Source organism: Macaca mulatta, chromosome 8 (genome assembly GCF_049350105.2).
Source record: "Macaca mulatta isolate MMU2019108-1 chromosome 8, T2T-MMU8v2.0, whole genome shotgun sequence".
NCBI classification, from domain to species: Eukaryota; Metazoa; Chordata; class Mammalia; order Primates; family Cercopithecidae; genus Macaca; species Macaca mulatta.
The window spans coordinates 42,700,209-42,720,466 of record NC_133413.1 but is presented as its reverse complement, the minus strand read 5'-3'; the positions used below and the strand labels follow the sequence as shown (position 1 = coordinate 42,720,466).

General features: G+C 38.3%; 1 protein-coding gene across 1 annotated transcript in view; it reads left to right on the top strand.

The window, feature by feature from the left end:
• Positions 1-20,258, top strand: part of ZMAT4 (zinc finger matrin-type 4) — a 376,943-nt gene that overhangs the window by 223,990 nt on the left and 132,695 nt on the right. The window contains exon 5 of the mRNA XM_015145228.3: positions 12,142-12,369. Within this exon, the coding sequence (XP_015000714.2) occupies positions 12,142-12,369 (228 nt within the window). The remainder of the gene's footprint in view (positions 1-12,141; positions 12,370-20,258) is intronic.

Here is a 20,258-nt window from a genome sequence, read left to right as displayed (position 1 = left end):
TCTGACTCACTCTTACCAATCGCTCTTCCCGCCCCATGTTCTCCGCAGCCCAGCAATGTGGGACTGAGGAAAGAACACAGGGCAGCAGTTAGGGGGTCTGGGTTCTAGTCTTAGTTTTCTCTGTGGTCAAGATGCCGGCAAAGTAACTTTTGTCAAACAGACACTTTTAATCCTCACAACAAAGGTGTGAAATTGAACCACTGGCCCCATTTTATTTTAGGAAATATTCTCGCTGTAGGTCAAATAACCCACCAGAGTTGTGACTTGAATCTAGTTTTAGTTTTATTTCAAAATGATATTTCATGATATTATTTTCTTTGTACCTGTTGTTCTTATGATTTTTAAAAATTATTATTACTTTTTTTTTTTTTTAATTTGTAGAGACAAGGACTTGCTCTGTTGCCCAAGCTGGAATGTAGTGGCACAACCACGGCTCACTGCAACTTCCTGGGGTAAAGGGAATCTCCTACCTCAGTCTCCTGAGTAGCAGGGCTTACAGATGTGCATTGCAATGCCAGGCTAATTTTTAATTTTTTTCATTGAGACAGGGGTCTCACTCTGTTACCCAGGTTGGAGTACAGTGGCGTGATTGTAGCTCACTCAAGCCTTGAATTCCTGGGCTCAAGACTACCTCCTACCTCAGCTTCCCAAGTAGCTGGGGGTGCAGTCTCACTATGTTGTCCAGGCTGGTCTCGAATGCCTGGTTTCGAGCAATCTTCCCACCTCAGCGTCTCAAAGTGCTGGGATTACAGGTGTGAACCACCATGCCTCGCCTATGATTTTTTTTTTAAAGCACATAGACTTCTGTAGAATTAGTACATCTTAATAAAACAGTTCTGTAAAATTAGTTCAAAATATGTCTGTTTCAGACTTTAAGGTCCATGAGGTCATGGATGGCTCTCTGTACCTAAGGCAGGGCACAGTGCCAGAACAGAGTTGAATGAATGAAACATGACTATATGAATATTTGGTACGGCTGAGGTGCAAGTGAAGCCCATCCCTACGCTGTTGATCCAGTCTGAGGGTTCCCAGTCCTGTCTGCCCATTGGAGGTACCTGCAAAGCTTTAACATCTATCATGACTGGACCCCACCCCAAGCCATTCTGAGCTAAGTGGCCTAAGTGGGTCTGGGGTCCTTGAGTATCTAAACATCCCCAAGGTGATTCTGACAGGAACCTAATCCAGTGCTTTCCTAATTTAATTTGCGTATGAGTCACTCAAGCCTCTTGCAAAATGCAGATTCTTATCCTGTGGTCCTGGTTGGAGCCTGAGATGGGCTTCTTTAATCAGCTGCCGAGTGCTGTGGATGGTCTTGATGGGTGGTGCACACTTGGAGTAGCAGGTTTTAAAGCAGCTACGTCCTCAATGACTGTTAATGATACACTTGTCCTAAAAACATCCCTCAAAATAAATCATTCATATTTTCTCTCGTGTGCGCCCTTCCATCTGTGTCTGCATGGCAATAATGAAGTATGCAATTTGTGACCAAGCCATAGTTAAATTAATGATTGTGGGTGACACATCTGAATAATTCAGGCTCTAAGTAGGCTTCTGCTCCCCCAGGACTGAATTTGCCTAAGGATTTTCCAACTTTTGTCTGCAAAGTCTTATCTACCCTAAAACTGACTTCCTCCTTTGCAGCACTCCTTTGCCCATCAGCCTCATTGCTCAATTTGAGAAGCAGGGGTGTAGGGGTGTGGTCTTCAAGCCCTCAGGGACTAGGGTACCTTCTTGCTTTTATATTTGATACTCTGAATTCTTTCAGTCTTCGTGATGGGAGGGACTTGATATGATGGAGCAGAGTAGCCCCATCTACCTTACATCTGATCTCAAGAGTTCTAGAGTTGCTTTGAGATTTCATAGTCTGACTCAGAAAAGCAGTTCCCAAATGGCAGTTGAGATAAAGTGCTTTATTTCTAGATTAAATTAAAAGTGATACATGCAAAATATATGCATAGCTAATATTCATCATTTCAATACAAAACAGAGCCAATTTTCATAGCTTACAAACCATGGGTTATTAAGATCAATGTTATTTTTAGGGATATACACTTGAGGCAACTCAAAATGGAGGTTCAATAGAGAAACCATGAGGTCGCTTTCTTCAGGGGTGGGGATGGTAGCTGAAGAGCGGGTGTAGACACAGGCATTCCACTCACAGAATGGAACAGCACCAACTTCCCTAAATTCATTCTAAAGTCACAGCTCTATTCTAGCCCAGGACAAAAGGCCACCCTCTTTGTTTCTCTTCCTCTAAACTTAGCCTGCACTTTCTCTTTGCTGTGCCTCTGGCACTGATCACTTTTCTCATCTTTGAATTCTCTATAAATATTCATAGGATATAAGAAATGATCCAGGAAGCTGGCTCTCTAGTTGAATAGCTAATGCTGCCGGATAAGTAAATCATTCCCCAACCCTGAGCACGGGGTATGGATTAGGTGTCTGGGAAAGGCTGGTAGAATTAAAAGAACCAAAGCTGGTTTCAGTTCCCAGGGGTCAGTGCACCAGTCCTCCAGCTCCTATAGGATACTGCCTGTGATCCAAGGGATGCCTCCAGCTCAGTACTCCAAGAGCAGCACCTGCAATGGGCGTTGGGAGTGCCAGTGGGTCAACCGGTTCCTGTCAGGGAAGCCCACATTGTCCGTCTGGAACTCCATGTTAAATGTGGGGTTTGAGATTTCCGAGGAAAGGCCATCGTCGTTTCTAGCAGTGCCCAGTTAGCAGAACATTGATTCTTCCTAAGCAATGCACAAAGAAGGAAGAAGCATGAAGTCGTAACTCTTAGTGTTGCTAAAATTTTACCACAGTCTTAATGTCTCTGTATTTTTTCTTTTGCAATTCCCTGAGGTTGAAAGACATGCCTAATAGGTAAGTTTATTAAATAGCTAGGTCCAAACAACTTAAGTACTTATGTCCTAATAATTTAGTAGCCATCTGATCTTTTTTTTCTAAGACAAGATCTCCTCTGGTCCCAGGCTGGAATGCAGTGGCACAAATATGGCTCACTGTAGCCTTGACCTTATGGGCTCAAGCAATCCTCCCATCTCAGCCCCTCCCTGCCTAGCTGGGACTACAGGCACATGCCAGCATGCTCACCTAATTTTTGTATTTTCTGTAGAGACTTTTTTTTCCATGTTGCCCAGCATGGTTCCAAACTCCTGGGCTTGAGTGATCCACCCATTTCAGCCTCCTAAAGTTCTGGAATTACAGGCGTGAGTCACTGTGCCTGGTCTGAAATAATTATACCCATAAATTGAAAAAAAAAACAACAGTATTTTTGCTTCCTTCCTAAATAACTGCACTAATGAATGTGTTTGCCTGGTGGGTACTGCATAACTTTAAAACCAAATTGGACCCTGACCCCTTTGTTTCTTGTTTCTCACTGAATGATTTGATTGACTGGTCATACACAGCAGTATCCAAAACCCAGCTTCACAGAAATCAAAATAATTAAAAGGAATGTAGCATCTAGATTGAAACTGTGAGCTATCTTGAGTTAATGGTCCCTGTGGTGTCCAGCAGATGTTACTAGGCTTTTCTCAAAATGTTAAAATATCTTACAGATTTCCTATGACTTAGTTCCTTGTGTCATCATAGGACACCTCTGCACAGAGTTTGAGAACTGTGACCATAACTGGAGATTTTGACACTGAACTCAGGGAGTGTAGCACCTTGACTGAGTAGTGTTTGAAGATTTAATACCATGAATAAACTATAGGGAAATAACTGCTTTTCAGCTCCGTCCGGACAGAGTGGATGCTATCATTGATTCCGGCATTCATCATTATACCTACAGGATGTCCTCAAGTAACAGCAGTTTATGTAAGAGAAGTGATTTCTTCTGTTATGTCAATTACTCAATGGAGAATAAGCTGCTCCCCTCATTCAAGAAGGGTTTATTTAACACCTATCATGTGCCAAACCCAGTTCTGGCTACCTGGAATCTATCAATAAACAAAGGATAAAAATTCTTGCCCTCATGGACCTTAGATTCTGGCCTCTTGATTTCAAGGTAAAGAGTGTGGAATATTACAGCCTTTGGATTATTTTGCCAAGCAACACAAGAAAGTCATAAAAGGACTTTTATCCCCTCTAAAGTTCTATTTAATGGCTTATTTTCAAAGATTAAAATTCTGCAGAAAACAGGCATACTTACGATATTTAGAACCTAATCAAGTGACTGAAACTAGAGGGAATTATTCTATATTAGTGAAAATCAATGATCTATGAATACTCTCTTAATGAAGACTGACAATATATGAATGCAGTGTGGGTAAAGAAGCAACTTCTGTTAATAGGCTGATTATACTTAGAAGGTTGATGTGTAATTGAATTGGACGGTCCCCTTAAGTCATCCTCATCTTTGTTTATGCTCAGGAAGTGTGAAACGGCATGTATTTTGAAACATTGGATATATTACAGTGCTTTTTAATTTCTTTTGTGGCATAAAATAAATAGTATGCGAATTTTTCTATCTCATGGTGCTAGGTAGCAGAATTCGCATCCAGACATATCATATGAGAAGAGAGGTGCTTCATTTTATCTAAATAATAAGAGCCATATTTGGATCTGTGATAACAGTGGGACAACTGCTTTTCTCAGGACCTTTTAGAGAAATCAGGGAAGCTGGTACTTTTACCTTATATTCTGACTGGGCCAGCCTTCCTCCAACTCATTTTCCCTCAAGTCTACAATAAATTAATAATAAAGCACTGCAAATAAAATCTTCTGAGATTTAAGACTGGGTTGTGGCACCACAAGTTCCCTAAGCAGTGTTTTTTAGACTTTGTACTAAAACAAGTTAACATAAAATGTGGCCTATATATAAATGGTAAAAAAAAAAAAATGTTTTCCATCTGCATCAGGGAGTATATATCCATGAGTACAAAGCAGATCACCCATATTCCACAACTCAGAAACAACTATTACTAAGATTTTTATCTACAGCCTTCTAGTCTATATAGTTTTATACATATACATAGTAATAGAAATAGTTATAGTTATATAAAGTTTTGCAGCTGTGTGTGTAAATGATTTTGTTGATATTAGACATATGAACCACATCTTTTAGTTTACATCCTATTCTGAACATTTCCCCAGGTCCCTAAATACTTTTCTAAAACATATCTTTTTTTTTTTTTTATTGCTGTGTGTTTTTCAGAGTATAGATGACTATAATTTATTTAATCTATCACCTATTAGGAGTATCTAGCTTGTTTTTTTAACCCTGTAAAATAAGTTTAATGAAACTATCAAAGATTTAATGTTTAGCTCTCATATTTATCAAAACATAAAAATTCCCCCAAGTTGATATTAAAAGTCACCAGCACTTTTCTTCATGTATTTATCACATGTTCATTGAGCATTTACTATCTACACAAGAGGCCCAAGCCTCTGCCAGAGCTGCAAAAGAAATCTAAGTATGAGGCCTGACTTTGTGGTGGGCATGGAGGTGAGGTGCTTCCCTGCAGAGGAAGCTGGACCATGTGGTGACAGAACTACAGAACGACACTGACAGCTGCCTCTTAAGCCACTCACTGAATGATCTAACTTTACTATTGGTAGCATTTGCAAAAAAACAGTGATACTTGCTGAAGAAATACTACTGTCATTAATTTGATTTAGGGTAGGAAAAAAAGAAAGGCAGTTTATCATAGGGACTGGAAATCCAAAAAAGTCTTTTTTAGAAAAAAATGCACATTTCCAAATAATCCCCACTGAGAGCAGATGTTGAAGCCTAGGAAATGTGTTTTGATTCTAGAATTAATCTGTCTGTTTATTTGGCCTATTGCTCTGTAGGCATTATTGGAAGCAAGTTGACATTGAAATATGGGGCTGGTCTTAGAGTCCAGAGATCTGGTCTTTACCACTTCCTCTCCTGCTTATTAATCAAGGGACTCTACACTAGTGGGTTCATCTCCCTGGGCTTCAAGCTGCCTTATTGACCAGACAAGATCTCTGAGTAACTTAAGAAAACACACAGAACAGATATAATAAACTGCATGATATCACACAACTGGGAAGAATTATAGTTGTGGATAAGAATGCCTTAGGTGAGAGAAACCACGTACTTTAAAATGAATAAATTCTGGCTTTATTTCTCTATATCAAAAGCCCCCACATCCCTTGTGAGAATGAATTAAACTTCACTATCCTAGAGCCTAGAAAGCATTAAGCATGAGTGTAAAGGGAGAGAAAAGAGGAGAAAAGAAGGAAGGAAGAAAATAAAGAGCCAGGGGCTTGGGGAGGAAGCTTGATGAGGGATTTAGAAAGAGAGAGAGAGAGAGAGAAAGAGTGTGTGTGTGTGTGTGTGTGTGTGTGTGTGTGTGTGTGTGTGTGTGTGTGTGTGTATGTGTGTGTTAGACATGTTGAGAGAGAGAGAGAGGAGTGTAGGTTGCCAGCTTGAATGGCAGAGAACCCTGTGGCTCCTTGACAAACTGAAAGGGCCTAGAAGGCAGACAGGCAGGTGAGAATCTGTCTCACTGCTGGTGGTGTCACCCTCCTCCCCAGCTAATGATATCCACCTGGCGGTCTGACAGAACTTTGAGATCTGTCTGTGGATCTTGTCTTCTTGGTTGAAACACCTGCTCTCATATCTGGAACAGTTGTTCCCAAAGTCTTTACTATTTTCACAGGATGATGTTAAATCCAGTCTGTCCTCAGAAGCTGGGGTGACCAATTTCAGTTTGCCTAGGACTTTCCTCATTTTAGCCCCAAAAACCACAGGTCCTGGGAAACCCTCTCAGTCCCAGGAAAGCCAGGATGGTTGGGGCCATACCAAAAGCTGGAATTAGGGTTTGGATGCTGTGATAAACAAGTCTGAGTAAATGGTTTCCTGTTTGAAAGCAAATTTTCCAGAAGGATGTGCACTCTCTGCAACTTACAGAAATAGGCCACCCCAGAAAATAGAAGTTTGGGGCTTTTAATGACTTTTAATATATTTTAATATATTTAGTTTGAATTCAAAAGAAGGAGAGAGACTGTAGTATGTACGTACACTTTGACATGTTACCCTTCCACAATTTAGCCACCAGGACCTTGTCCTGTACTGGCTTATATTTATATTGACTGGCATGGGACCTAGCTACCTACGCTCTAAATGACACAATCTAGAAGAAACAAGAAAACTCTTGGTTACCATATTTCTTTACTCACTCATAGTGTAAAGAACATTTTATTCATTCTTTCATTTATTCATCAAAAGGCATGGAATTTACACTATGTGTCTGTTGCATGCAAAGTGCTGGTGCCGTGAAGAGTCAGGTTGTAGAATATGTTAGACAATTAGACAGTGTAGACAATTACAGAATGAGGAAATTTTCTGATGCAGACTGATATGGTTTGGCTGTGTCCCCACCCAAATCTCATCTTGAATTGTAGTTCCCATAATCCCCACTTATTGTGGGAGGGAGGACCCAGTGGGAGGTAATTGAATCATGAGGGTGGTTGCCCCACGCTGCTGTTCTAGCGATAGTGAGTGAGTTCTCACAAGATCTGATGGCTTTATAAGGCGCTTTCCCCTCCTTTGCTCGACATTTCTCCTTCCTGTTGCCATGTAAAGAAGGATGTGTTTTTTTCCCCTTCTGCCATGATTGTGTAAGTATCCTGAAGCCTCCCCAGCCCTGTGGAACTGTGAGTTAATGAAACCTCTTTCCTTTATAAATTACCCAGTCTCAGGTATGTCTTTATTAGGAGGGTGAGAACAGACTAATATAGAGACACACACAGGAGCTGTGGAAATATTTTTATCCTTAAATCAACTATGGTTATTATGCCTGGAAGAAATAAATATAAGATGAATATGCATATTATTTTAGATTATTACTCAAGATGACATATCCAGCAGGTGACAGATAGCTGCTGCTAACATACTCCTTGACAAACCTTGTGCAAGGTACTAAGAGTGATGTTGAAATTCATCCCATCATGAAGTGATTCTTAGAAATCAAGTGTTGAAAACTGACTTGCTCCAATTAGCTTAAGCCGTAGAGGATCTTGCACTGATTTTACCCACTCTGAATCCACCATAGATCCATGATCTTTTGTTCAAAATATTCGGGGCTGATTGTATTTTGCAAATCAGAAATGGTAAGATTTGGGATGTATAATAAGGCACAGATACCACTCACTGTGTTTACATGGAGATAGGACAGCAGCCCATGACCAAAGATATTAATCATTCTATTGCAATATGTGTGTATGTTTATACCAAAGGTAAATCATCTCATGTGACTTCAGGTCAGGTTTTGATAATAAATGAATCTGAAAAACTTGAGTTTCAGGGGTTTTTGCATTTTTATGAATTGAAACAGGGAGTGTGAACATGTACTAGAAGAGTGCCAACACAAAAGTGTCTAATGGGAGCTTCCGTTCCAATTTCCCTTACACATACACACAGACGCACTTTCACACAGCCAAGGTTACAAGGTGGTATTTAAGAAATGCCAAATGAATTGTGCAGTGAGTAAATGCTTTATAAGCTTAGAGGAGGTAGATCTACTTCTCGCTTAGGTTATTGAGGCCCCACAAAGCATATGGGATTCAGGAGCATCTTGTAAGAGAGGTGCACAGCTATGTGGAGAGCCTGGTACAGGTCAGTGTACCATTTTGGTCATGGCCTTGAGCAAAGGCTGGTGGGATAACAGCTTAATGTTCTCTTGAGTTTCTTTATGGGGAAAGGAATCAGAATTTCCATCTAACTTTACCAATATTAATTTATAATGTTAGCTGCTATTTTAGAGACTCTTTTATGTTATGGTGAAATGGGAAAATTAATTGGGGTTTTAAAAAGGCGAGTAATTATTTCTTTCTCGCTCATGGATGATGTGATATTTTGGCTATTGCCTTCAGCAAAACTAGCTCCATTGCTGTTGGACGTTTTATGCTGTTTTCTTTTATGTGAAGATCTAAGAAAGCTTCATTTCATAGTTATTTTCAAAGAAAATGTGGCAATATTTAGATCATTTGTTCTCAACATTGGCCGTGCTTTGGAAACACGAATCAGGCTGTGGGAGGAGGGAGGTTTTAAAAACATCCTGATGCTTCCTTCCCACCCCCAGAGGTTTTGATACCATTGATCTGGGGCACAGTCTGGACACAGAAATTTTTAAAGCCTGGTGAGTCTAATGTTGAAATTACTGATTTTGATTAATCGACTTTTGGTCGAATCTATATAAAAGGTAGGTAAAGTAAATTGTTAATTATTTTTTTGCAATTAGAATAAAAACAAACTACGAAATCAAAATAAAAATTAACTACATGTCAACTAAAGTATTTTTAAAGCATGTTTTTAAACCAAAAGATAATCTTTCCCCACTCTTTGTTCGTTTTATTGGAAAAATACACTCTGCCAAAGAATGTAAGTGTTATGGTTCATGTACACACACAGATTTACCATTAAAACATGGAAACTACTCTCCTCCCACATAATTTCTATATTTGGCATTGAATCAAAGCTGTACAAGGGAGAGAGTTTCCACAATTTGTTCCGTCCACACCGTATGGGTTAGCTGCAAAGTATGTTAATTTTAAAAGGGATGGTGAGCCTAAATTTTTACCTTGAAGAAACCAGGGACATTAGAAGTTTGCCAAAGGTCACACAGCTCACTGATGGTGGAGCCCCACCCAACCAGAGTTCTGATTTTGATTCAAGGCTGTTTTTATGCTACTGCCTTTTCCTGCTTTTATAGGCACTAAGGGAACATAAGCTGGGTTGAAATGAGTGAAGACAGTTAAAACAGACACAAACAAACAAATAAAAAACTCCTTTAAACTTTCAGGTTATACACAAGATAGTAGAATTATTCAGAGGGAGAAGCTACAATACCAATGTAACATCACATTACTTTCTTACGTGCAAAATAAGATTATCTTATTTGATGAATATTCTATTGTGTCTCACTCCTACCAGGATATGGTGTAGAAGGTATCAATTGATAAAATCAACTGAAATGTTTTATAGGGCTTACTTTAAAGAAAAATAAATTATGCTTCAAGAGTCAACATTTATTCAGATTATAAACATTTGATATGTTTTCCATTGCCATCAAAAACAATAGGTAGCTATAAATCCTCAGAAATTGATAAGGATTCAGGAAACTTTGGAAGTGAGATTCAATTACCTTCAGAAGAGTGGATAGAGATCTTTTCGCATCCAGGTCAACTGCATATTTGTAGCTTTTATTTCTAAGTCATAGCAGAATGATACTGGGAGGCTGCTGGAATGGCCCACATTTGAGTTTTATTTCTACATGGTGATATATGACCAAATCCTGCAATGAGCCTTTTTAAGAGGCATACTGTTTGTGAGTCCCTATAGAAATAACACCATTAAGTTTAATCTAAACTAGCTAAAACTTCTTGATATGATGAAATTTCTGGATAAAGAAAAAAGAGCTTCTTAGAAATACTATTATGATACAGGCATTACTTGAATTAAAATGTCATTTAACAAGTATTTGTTTCTATATTAAGTTATTTAGTCAAAAAAATAAAAGTCCACCTAAAAGTTACTTGAAAGCTTGGGGAGTTGGTTAATTGGTTCCTTAACTTGTTATTGAGGTCTCAGACCTCAACTTTTCCTTGGAACGACAACCCTAATGCTCATGGTTTTGCCAGCTGCATCCCACATCTCAGAGACCAAGAACACCATTCTGCTATACTGTGTTAGGACTAATGGCCCATGTGATAATTTACATGTTGATTTCTTCTCCATAATATTTGGATCAGAATATTTTTTCCAAACTTTAATGAAATCTTATTTGAATTAGAAAGATGATGGATCTAATAAGCAAATGCTTATTTGCTTTGGTTATTAAGAAGTATGAAAAGGATCGTTAGGAGGGTATTGAAGGGAACATTGGCTTTGGAAATTCCAGATTTCGTTTGAGTCCTGTTTTTCCCATCAGTAGACATCTCACCTTCAGTAAGCCACTGGCATTTCTGAAATCTATCATCTGAGAAATGGGATAAAAACCCAAGTCATAGTCCTTCTAAGGATGGAAGCAACTTGTATGTTGTAATGCATAGAAAAGTTATTTTTACTTTCCATTAGTAAGCTCCTTCAAGTTAGACTCTTTTTGTTTGTTTGTTTGTTTTCTGGACCACAAATAATCCTAAACTCACAATAAAATGTTAATTTAATAGGTGGAACAATGCAATCTCAAAATAGTGATACATCTCTATTATGTTTAGATAAGTACACCTAATCTATAGAAATTTTCTTTTGGTTTTTAGAAAAACATTGTTATTTCAGCATCAATGTTAGCAGGTACAGGTTGAAAATAGCCTATTACAATAAACTGAAGCAGCTGACAATAAAATTAGCATGACTTCCACAATTAATACAACCCACATCACCAAAAGATCAGTTTCTACCACTTAGCCAAATCCTTTATTTATCGATTAATTACATTTATATCACACAAACGTCCCATTCATTCATTCAGCATCTTTTAAGTCATGATTGTCCAATGTTTACTTCAAGTATTAGCTTTATTTTGACTGATAGATCACTCCCTTACCTCTAAGAATTTATTTATTTAGTTGCATTTTATCCAATATTTATTTTTAGTGTTACACACATGCAAAAATAATTGAAGGCAATTACAATAGACTTATTGCTTTATTAGAGATGCTAGAAAAATTAAGTTATTGCTCAAGTTTTACCTGGCTCATTGAGCTTGTCCCCTGTATTTTACTACATTTTTTTTTTCTCTAAATGCCTGTGTTAGAGCAGAATGCATTTTAAAAGTGAGTGGGAAAGGCCTTCAATAATCATGTTTACAAAGCTACTCCAGGCAGCCAAATACTTAGAGCTATTGTCCATAGCTCCTGAGAGCCACAGTGGGAATAACTGATAACTTATTTTTAAAAATCTTATTTTTCCCCTAAGGGATGGTCTCTTGAATTATCAGATTTTGGCATAACAATATGCAAACTCTGATCTCAATACATTAAGAATTTTTGTGTCCCAACTTAAAAATGAAAGCTAGCAGGGCTAATTTTCCTGCTGTCAATGAAGTCTTGGGGATGTTTAAGCTCTAGAGTGAACAGGAGACTTTTGGTCTTCAGGTACCGGGGAAGAGTGGACTCAGTGTTGTACTAACGTGGCTGTGGTTCTCTGGTTGTTTCCTTTCACAGCAACACCCCTGAGCCCACTTAAGCCCCCACGGATGGACACTGCTCCGGTGGTCGCATCTCCCTATCAAAGAAGAGATTCAGACAGATACTGTGGGCTCTGTGCAGCCTGGTTTAATAACCCTCTGATGGCCCAGCAACATTATGATGGCAAGAAACACAAAAAGAATGCGGCAAGAGTTGCTTTATTAGAACAACTGGGGACAACCCTGGATATGGGGGAACTGAGAGGTAAGGGCAGCTCTTCTCACTTCTGCCACAAAACTGGGCTTTCAGAGAAAAGAGGGGGCTTTCACAAATTGGAATGATTCTTCTTTTTGCTTTAATTATTAAGGAAAAAGTGAGGCTCACCCAAAGGAAATGGACAAGAAAGGAAATGAGCAGAAGACTTACTTTAGTTTAATTTTTATAATCTCCTGTGTTTCAAAGTGTTTATTTCCATATTTTTATTGACCGCTTTTCAAACCAAAGGCACAATCATGAACTGGATTATTTTCCTTCTGCTTTATCTTTAACTGCCTTCTTTACTGAATGCTTTCGTAGAGTAGTAGTGTTAAAAAAAAAAAAAAAGATGCTAAATCAGAGGCTGAGGCGGGCGGATTGCTTAAGGTTAGGAGTTCAAGACCAGCCTGGCCAATATGGTGAAACCCCATCTCTACTAAAAATACAAAAATTAGCCGGGTGTGGTGGCACACACCTATTATCCCAGCTACTTGGGAGGCTGAGGCAGGAGAATCGCTTGAACCCGGGAGGCAGAAGTTGCAGCGAGCCAAGATTGAGCCATTGCCCCTCTGGCCTGGGCAACAGAGTGAGACTCTGTCTCAAAAATAAAAATAATAATTAAAAAAAGATGCTAAAAAAGACCAAATAGTATTATCTTATCTTAAACTTTTGGACTTTTATAAATTTAGCCAAAACAAAGCAACAAAATTGACTCAATTTAATGACTTAAAGCAAGCCCAAGCCCGTTTAATAAAATCTCCAGACAATCACAGTAAGACGGTGCTGTGTGGCACTATGTAGTCTGTAGTCAACACCTGACTCCTCCGCACCGTGCCCCTGCCCCCGACGGGGTTTTCTTGACAACTAGAAACCATGCATCATTTGAAGCTCGTGTCAGGTTTCACAGAAGCTGCCGAATTTGGAAAACATAGCCTGAGGATTAATTCTGTGGATTCCTTAGGAAGCCATCCACCAATCTGTGGGACTAAATAGAATATTTTATCACTAGCAACCATTTAAGCATTTTTGATCACCTACATACTTTTGATCAGCTTGATGTTGGCTGCATAGAAGTACAGCAAAATTATATACTATAATTTTCTGAGAAAATACATTTTTCTCAGAAAAAAAAATAATTCTGCAAGGGGTGCTATTGGTACTATACTTCAGATTTGGTATAAGTTTGATGAGCTTTTGTGGGCAGGTCATTCATAATGCCTGTAAGCTGTAGATAATATTTACAAATCAATGTGGAGAAGGCAACCTGGGTTTAAATGGGGTTCTGGATATAGAGCCTACAATTCTAATTACCCTAATCTGACTGTGAACCTGCAAGGGGGATAATTATAACAGAAAATGACTTGTAACATTTCTAGACAAAGCAAGTAATATATAAGGTCATGCTACAATGAGTTGAGAGGAGGGACAGGTAACGTCTCAATATGTTGGTTGCAGAAGATCTCACCAAGGGAGTATACTTGATTGGGAACTAGAAAAGTAGGTGGCATTTTAGAAGGTGAGAAGGCATTCCATATGAGCAGAATCACATATGCATAGGCAAAGGTCAGGAAACAAGCTAAAGACAGTTAAGAAGTCATCATGGAAGAATCTTACACTGCAGCATAGATTTAAGGTTGGAGATCCACAGCTACATATATAGAGCTTGATTAGAGATTGATTTTTTCCAAAAGACCTGATTAAAAACAACAAAAAAAGAGCAAACATTAAAAACACTTTATTTTTGTGTATGTGTTCTAGCTACAGAGAAGCAACTTGGGGCTTCATATTTCAGTATGTTGGAGAATCTCATTGCAGAAGCTTTTGAGTCAATGGTACTACTGCTTTTTGATGGAGGATTTTATGTTTTCAGTCTATGTCTTGTTAAAGAAAATAGGCAGGGTCTCTCCATAGCTGAAGGCCTACCTGCAATGCCTGTGTTACTGGCAGATAACAAGTTGTCTCACTGACTCCTTCCGGGCAGGGCACTGAAGGAGAAAAACAGGGCTTTATTTATGTTTGGTGCCAGATATTATGACTTGAAGAAAAATTATTCCTAGAGCACATTCTTCCTGTCTATTTTGAATTATCAGTGCTGCATCTTTTATGTACAACTACATCTTAATGACTTGGGTGTCTGAATTCTGTTACATTTGAGCAGCTTGTCTTTCATACAGAAGACAAAAAGGCTGCTCTTTGACTCGATAACTCAATGTGACTGTGACTCAGTAGCCCATGGAATGCGATTAGCATTGAGCACAATGCCCTTGAAACCAACCTTTCCACACGCTCCAGGTGATATCCTGATAGATATTTATTCAAGCATTAAATATTGCAAAAGCTTAAGAATAAAGCAACTATGATAACCCAGCACTTTGAAACACACACACACATGCCACACACACCCCCATCTATTCCTGGAATGCTTCTATTGTACGATCAATCAATTAATGAAGGCAAAAATGCTAATCCATAAATATAGGCATACCCATGACTTTAATAAAATGGTAGCAGGCAGCTGAAGTATGATATAGCAATGTTACTGGATGGTAGGCTTTTTCTATTTCTCTCATAGCACTTCTCACATTTTTAAACACTACCTTGTTTACATATTTATGTTTTTTGTATTATCTTTCTCTCTACTCACTCTATAGATTATTAGCACCTTAGAAGCAGGCATCTATGTCTGGTTTGCTCATTTATATGTTCAAAACACCTAGAATAGTGACAGACACATAATAGTTACTCAATAGTTGCTGAATGACTGAATGAATGAACAGAGAATGCCCTAAAACAAAATCACCTGAAATCTTACATTCTTAACATGGCAGTCATTTTCATTTCTAGAAGGATTCTGATTTAATATTTTTATAAGAAACTGTTTCTAATTTTGTTTTAATTTTTTAAAATGATGCATATTTTATGATAGTGAAATGCAGAGATATTATGTGTTACAGTTCTATGAGTTTCGACAGTGCAAACACCTGTGTAGCCCACAGACCTATTAAGATACATAACTTTTCCATCATGGGAAAATTTCCATGTCAACTCCAACCCTCCATTCTAGAGAACCATTTTTCTCATTTTTTCATCATAAATTAGTCTTGCTGGTCCTAAAACTCCATATAAGTGGAATCATAAAATGCGTATTTCTTGTGTGTCTGGCTTATTGTGGATCTCACATTGTTTATGAAATTTATCCATTTATAGCATATAAAGCAAAGGAGTACCGTTTTTATTGCTGAGTAGTATACTATAGACAAAACTACCATAATTTGTCATCCACTCTGTTCATTGATGACCTTTGGATTATTTTGGTGCTATTTTAGATAAAGCTTTCATGAACATTACTGCACAAGACTTTTTTTTGTCAACGTATGTTTTACTTCTCTTGGTAAATAGGCATAGGATTGCTGGGTCATAAGTTGCATGTATTTTTAACTATATAAGAAACTGCCAAAATCTAAAATAGTTGCATTATTTTGCACTTCAAAAAGCCAACATATAAAAATTCCATAGCCTCACCAACATCTGTTCGTGTCAGTCTTTTAAATTTTAGACATTCTAGTGTGTATAGGAGAGTGTTTCATGATGCCTTTAATTCGTATTTCCATATTGACTAATGATGTCAAGTACTTTTTTTTTTCTTTTTCTTTTTTTTTTTTTTTGAGACAGAGTCTTGCTCTGTTGCCAGGCTGGAGTGCAGGGGCACGATCTCAGCTCACTGCAACCTCTGCCTCCTGGGTTCAAGAGATTCTCCTACCTCAGCTTCCCAAGTAGCTGGGACTACAGGTGCGTGCCACCACACCCAGCTAATTTTTGTATTTTTAGTAGAGACGGGGTTTCACCATGTTGGTCAGGATGGTCTTGATCTCTTCAACTCGTGATTTGCCCACCTTGGCCTCCCAAAGTGCTGGGATTACAGGCCTGAGCCACCGCACCCAGCCGTCAAGTATTTTTTAAATGTGCTTATTGGTCATTTGTGTATCTTTCTTTGTGAAGTGTTTATGTCTTTTATCTATTTTTAAAAATTTGGTTTTTTTACCTTTTATTAATGAGATGAGATAGAAGGTTTTCACATACTATGGATTCACATTCTTTGTTGGATATATGCATTATGATTATTTTCTCTTAGTTTGTGACTTGGCTATTAATTTTCTTAAGTCTTTCGATGAGCAGGCATTTTTAAATTTTGGGAGGCTAACTTAACTTTTTTATTTTTTATAATCATTGCTTTTTGTGTCTTACCTAAAAAAACTTTGCCTGTACCAAGATATTCTTGTATGTTTTCTTCTACAAATTTCATAGTTTTAACTTTTACATGTAGGATTATAATGCATCTGAAATTAATTTTTGTGTACAGTATGAAGTAAAGGTTAAAATTTATTTTATTTTCATATATTTACACAGTTGTTACAGAAAGTTGCAGAAAATATTTACTTTTCCTCATTGAATTGCCTTGAAGGACCTTTATTGAACATCTATTGATTGTGTGAGTCTATATCTGGACAATTTGTTCTGTTCCATGTATCTCTTTGTCTTTATAGCAGCACCACACTGTAAGGATTTTTCAGCATTATAGAAGTCTCGAAATGAGGTAGTGCAAGTTCTCCAACTTTCTTCTTCTTTCTCAAGATTATTTGGCTGTTCTAAGTCCTTTAAATGTCTACATAAATTTTAGAATCAATCTTGCATAGAAGCTTTGTTGGAATGTTGAATGGGATTGAATTCAGTTTATAGACCAATTTGTGAATAATTTATTTAAATTCTTCAAAGTATTGAGTCTTCCAATCCGTGAACATCCTCTATGTCTCTATTCATTTATGTTTAAGTTGTATAGGCAATTTTTTGTAGTTTTCAGTGTAAAAGTTTTGCACATCATTTGTTAAATGTATCGCCAAGTACAACTGACTCTTGAACAACACAAGGATCAGGGGCACCAACCCCCTACATGGTTGAAAATCTGCAAATAACTCTTGACTCCTCAAAAACTTAACTACTAATAGCCTACTGTTGACTGGAAGCCTTACCAATAACATAGTTGGTTAAAACATATTTTGTGGGTTAAACATATTTTATACTGTACTTTTACACTAAAGTAACATAAATAAAACGTTATTAAGAAAATCATCAGGAAGAGAAGATATATTTACTATTTGTTAAGTGGAAGAGCTCATCATCTTCACGTTGAGTAGGTAGAGTAGGATGAAGAGGAGGTGTTGGTTCTGTTTCTCAGGGGTGGCAGAGGCAAAAGAGGCGGAGAAGGTGGAAGGAGGGGCAGAGAGTCAGGCACTCTCGGTGTAACTTTATGAAATACATCATCATTTCTCTGACTTTTTGCTTTTTCATTTCTCTAAAAATGTTTCTCTACAGTATCAGTCCTTCTGTTGCTTGCTTTTATTTCAGTATCTGTGTCATATTAGGGCATGTGTCATAAAAGAAGTGAAAAAGCAGTCTTGAATCATTAGACCCCTTCTGCACAATTGTCTAGCATCAACTTGTTTTCTGGCACTGCTTCTTCTATGTCTTCTTCCTCACCATCTGGCACTGGCTCAGATGCACTCACTTCCATCAAGTTGTCTTCTGTTAATTCCTCTGGTGTAGTGTCTGTTATGTTAGGCCTTAGATTCCAAGTTTTCATAATGTTTTCTCTATCAGAGTTCTCTTCCATAGTGTCCACAGTCCTGTCCATAGAGTACTGTGTGTAATGAGCCTTAAAGTTCCTGACCCCCCGACCTAGGGGCTGAATTATATACATTGTGTTTAGTTGGGGGTAAACAACTTTGACACCTTCAGTGTTGAATTTGTGGGTTCCGGGTAGTCAAGGGCATTGTCTGATATCAAAATAAATAAATAAATAAATAAATAAATAAATAAATAAATAAATCCACCTTAAAAGGCAGTTCCTTACTGGCAAGGTACTTCCTGATTTCAGAGACAAAGCATTGATGGATCCAATCCAGAAAAACGGTTGTTGTTGTCCAGGACTTCTTGTACAACCAGAAGACTGGCAGCTGGTGTTTATATTTTCCCTTCAAAGCTGGTGGGAAAGGTGGGTAGCAGCTTTACACATAAGGGCAGTGCTGATCATAAACCTGACTGCATTTGCACGAAACAGTGGAGTTAGCCTATCCCTTCCTGCCTTAAATCCTGGTGCTTGCCTCTCTTCCTTACTAATAAGTGTCCTTAGTGGCATTTTTTTTCCCTAGAACAGGGCAATTTTTTCTGCATTAAAAGCCCATTCAGGAGGATGATTTTCTTTTTATCTTTCTCTTTCTTTTTTTTTGAGAAAAAGTCTCGCTCTGTTGCCCAAGCTGGAGTGCAGTGGCACCATCTTGGCTCACTGTAACCTCCGCCTCCTGGGTTCAAGCAATTCTCCTGCCTCAGCCTCTGGAGTAGATGGGACTACAGGTGTGTGCCACCACACCTGGCTAATTTTTGTATTTTTAGTAGAGATGGGGTTTCTCAATGTCAGTCAGGCTGGTCTCCAATCCTGACCTCAAGTGATCTGCCTGTCTCAGCCTCCCAAAGTGCTGGGATTGCAGGCATGAGCCACTGCGCCCAGCCACTCCTCACTAATTTTCTTGATGTCTGGGAGCTCTTCTGATGCTTCTTTGTTGGCAGAAGCTGCTACTCCTATTATCGAACCTTCCTTTGCCAACATTAACTTCTCCAACTTTAGATCCTTCACCTTCCTTTTGCTTTAAGTTGTCGTACAATGAATTCACTTTTTTTCAAATCATATTAGGTATGCTTTCTTATAGCAATACTGCACCCACATAAAAGCTGCATTTTCAATACGAGGCCAAAAGTATTTCTCATAAAGTGCAAGGTTTTTATGCCTGCTGATGTAGCTATAGCAACAACTTCATAGGTTTCTTTTTCTCGTTTTTTTGTTTGTTGTTGTTGTTGCTCATTTTTTTTAAACAACGGACCTTATGCTGGATTCATTTATCTTGAGGTGGCAGGCAACCAATCTGAAGATCTCCATCCATAGTACATATCAAACAATTCAACTCATACTTGTAGTCATGACTTCCCCGTGATGAAAAATACATGATGAAAAATACATGAGAACCTCGAGAGATCACTTTTTACTGCAATACACAATTTACTTGGGAGACAAACTGCTCACGTGGAGATGATTAGCATCACATGGCATTGTAAGTGAATCCTCACAATACTTGCGCTCATTGCAACAGGAGATGGTTATGAAATTATTGCAGGACAGGGCCAGGTGCGGTGGCTCACGTCTGTAATCCCAACACTTTGGGAGGCCGAGGCGGACGGATCACGAGGTCAGGAGATCGAGACCATCTTGGCTAACGTGGTGAAACCCCATCTCTACCAAAAATACAAAAAATTAGCCGGGCGTGGTGGCGGGTGCCTGTAGTCCCAGCTACTCGGGAGGCTGAGGCAGGAGAATGGTGTGAACCCGGGAGGCAGAGCTTGCAGTGAGCCCAGATTGTGCCATTGCACTCCAGCCTGGTGACAGAGCTAGATTCTGTCTCAAAAAGAAAAAAGAAAAAAAAAAGAAATTATTGCAAGATAGTGTTTACTACAATAACTTTATGCAGCTATGATTTAATACTGCATCTTTACATTTCTTTACATTTCTCTTGACTACAAATGGCGCCATGCATGCAGTCTGTGTATATGTGTGAAAATTCTGATAACTTTCAACTTTTAATAATAGATTTTTGTATATTTTATAATAGTGAATGATAAAATAGACTAGTATCTCCATACATTTTAGGCATTCATGACATACCTAACTTTTTATTAATTTTTTTTATATTTCTAGGCTTTATGGTTCATCTGTTTTCTCATATTGTCACAAATCTCCAAATATTTTTCCCATATATCGATTGAAAAAAATGTGTGTATAAATAGACCCTTGC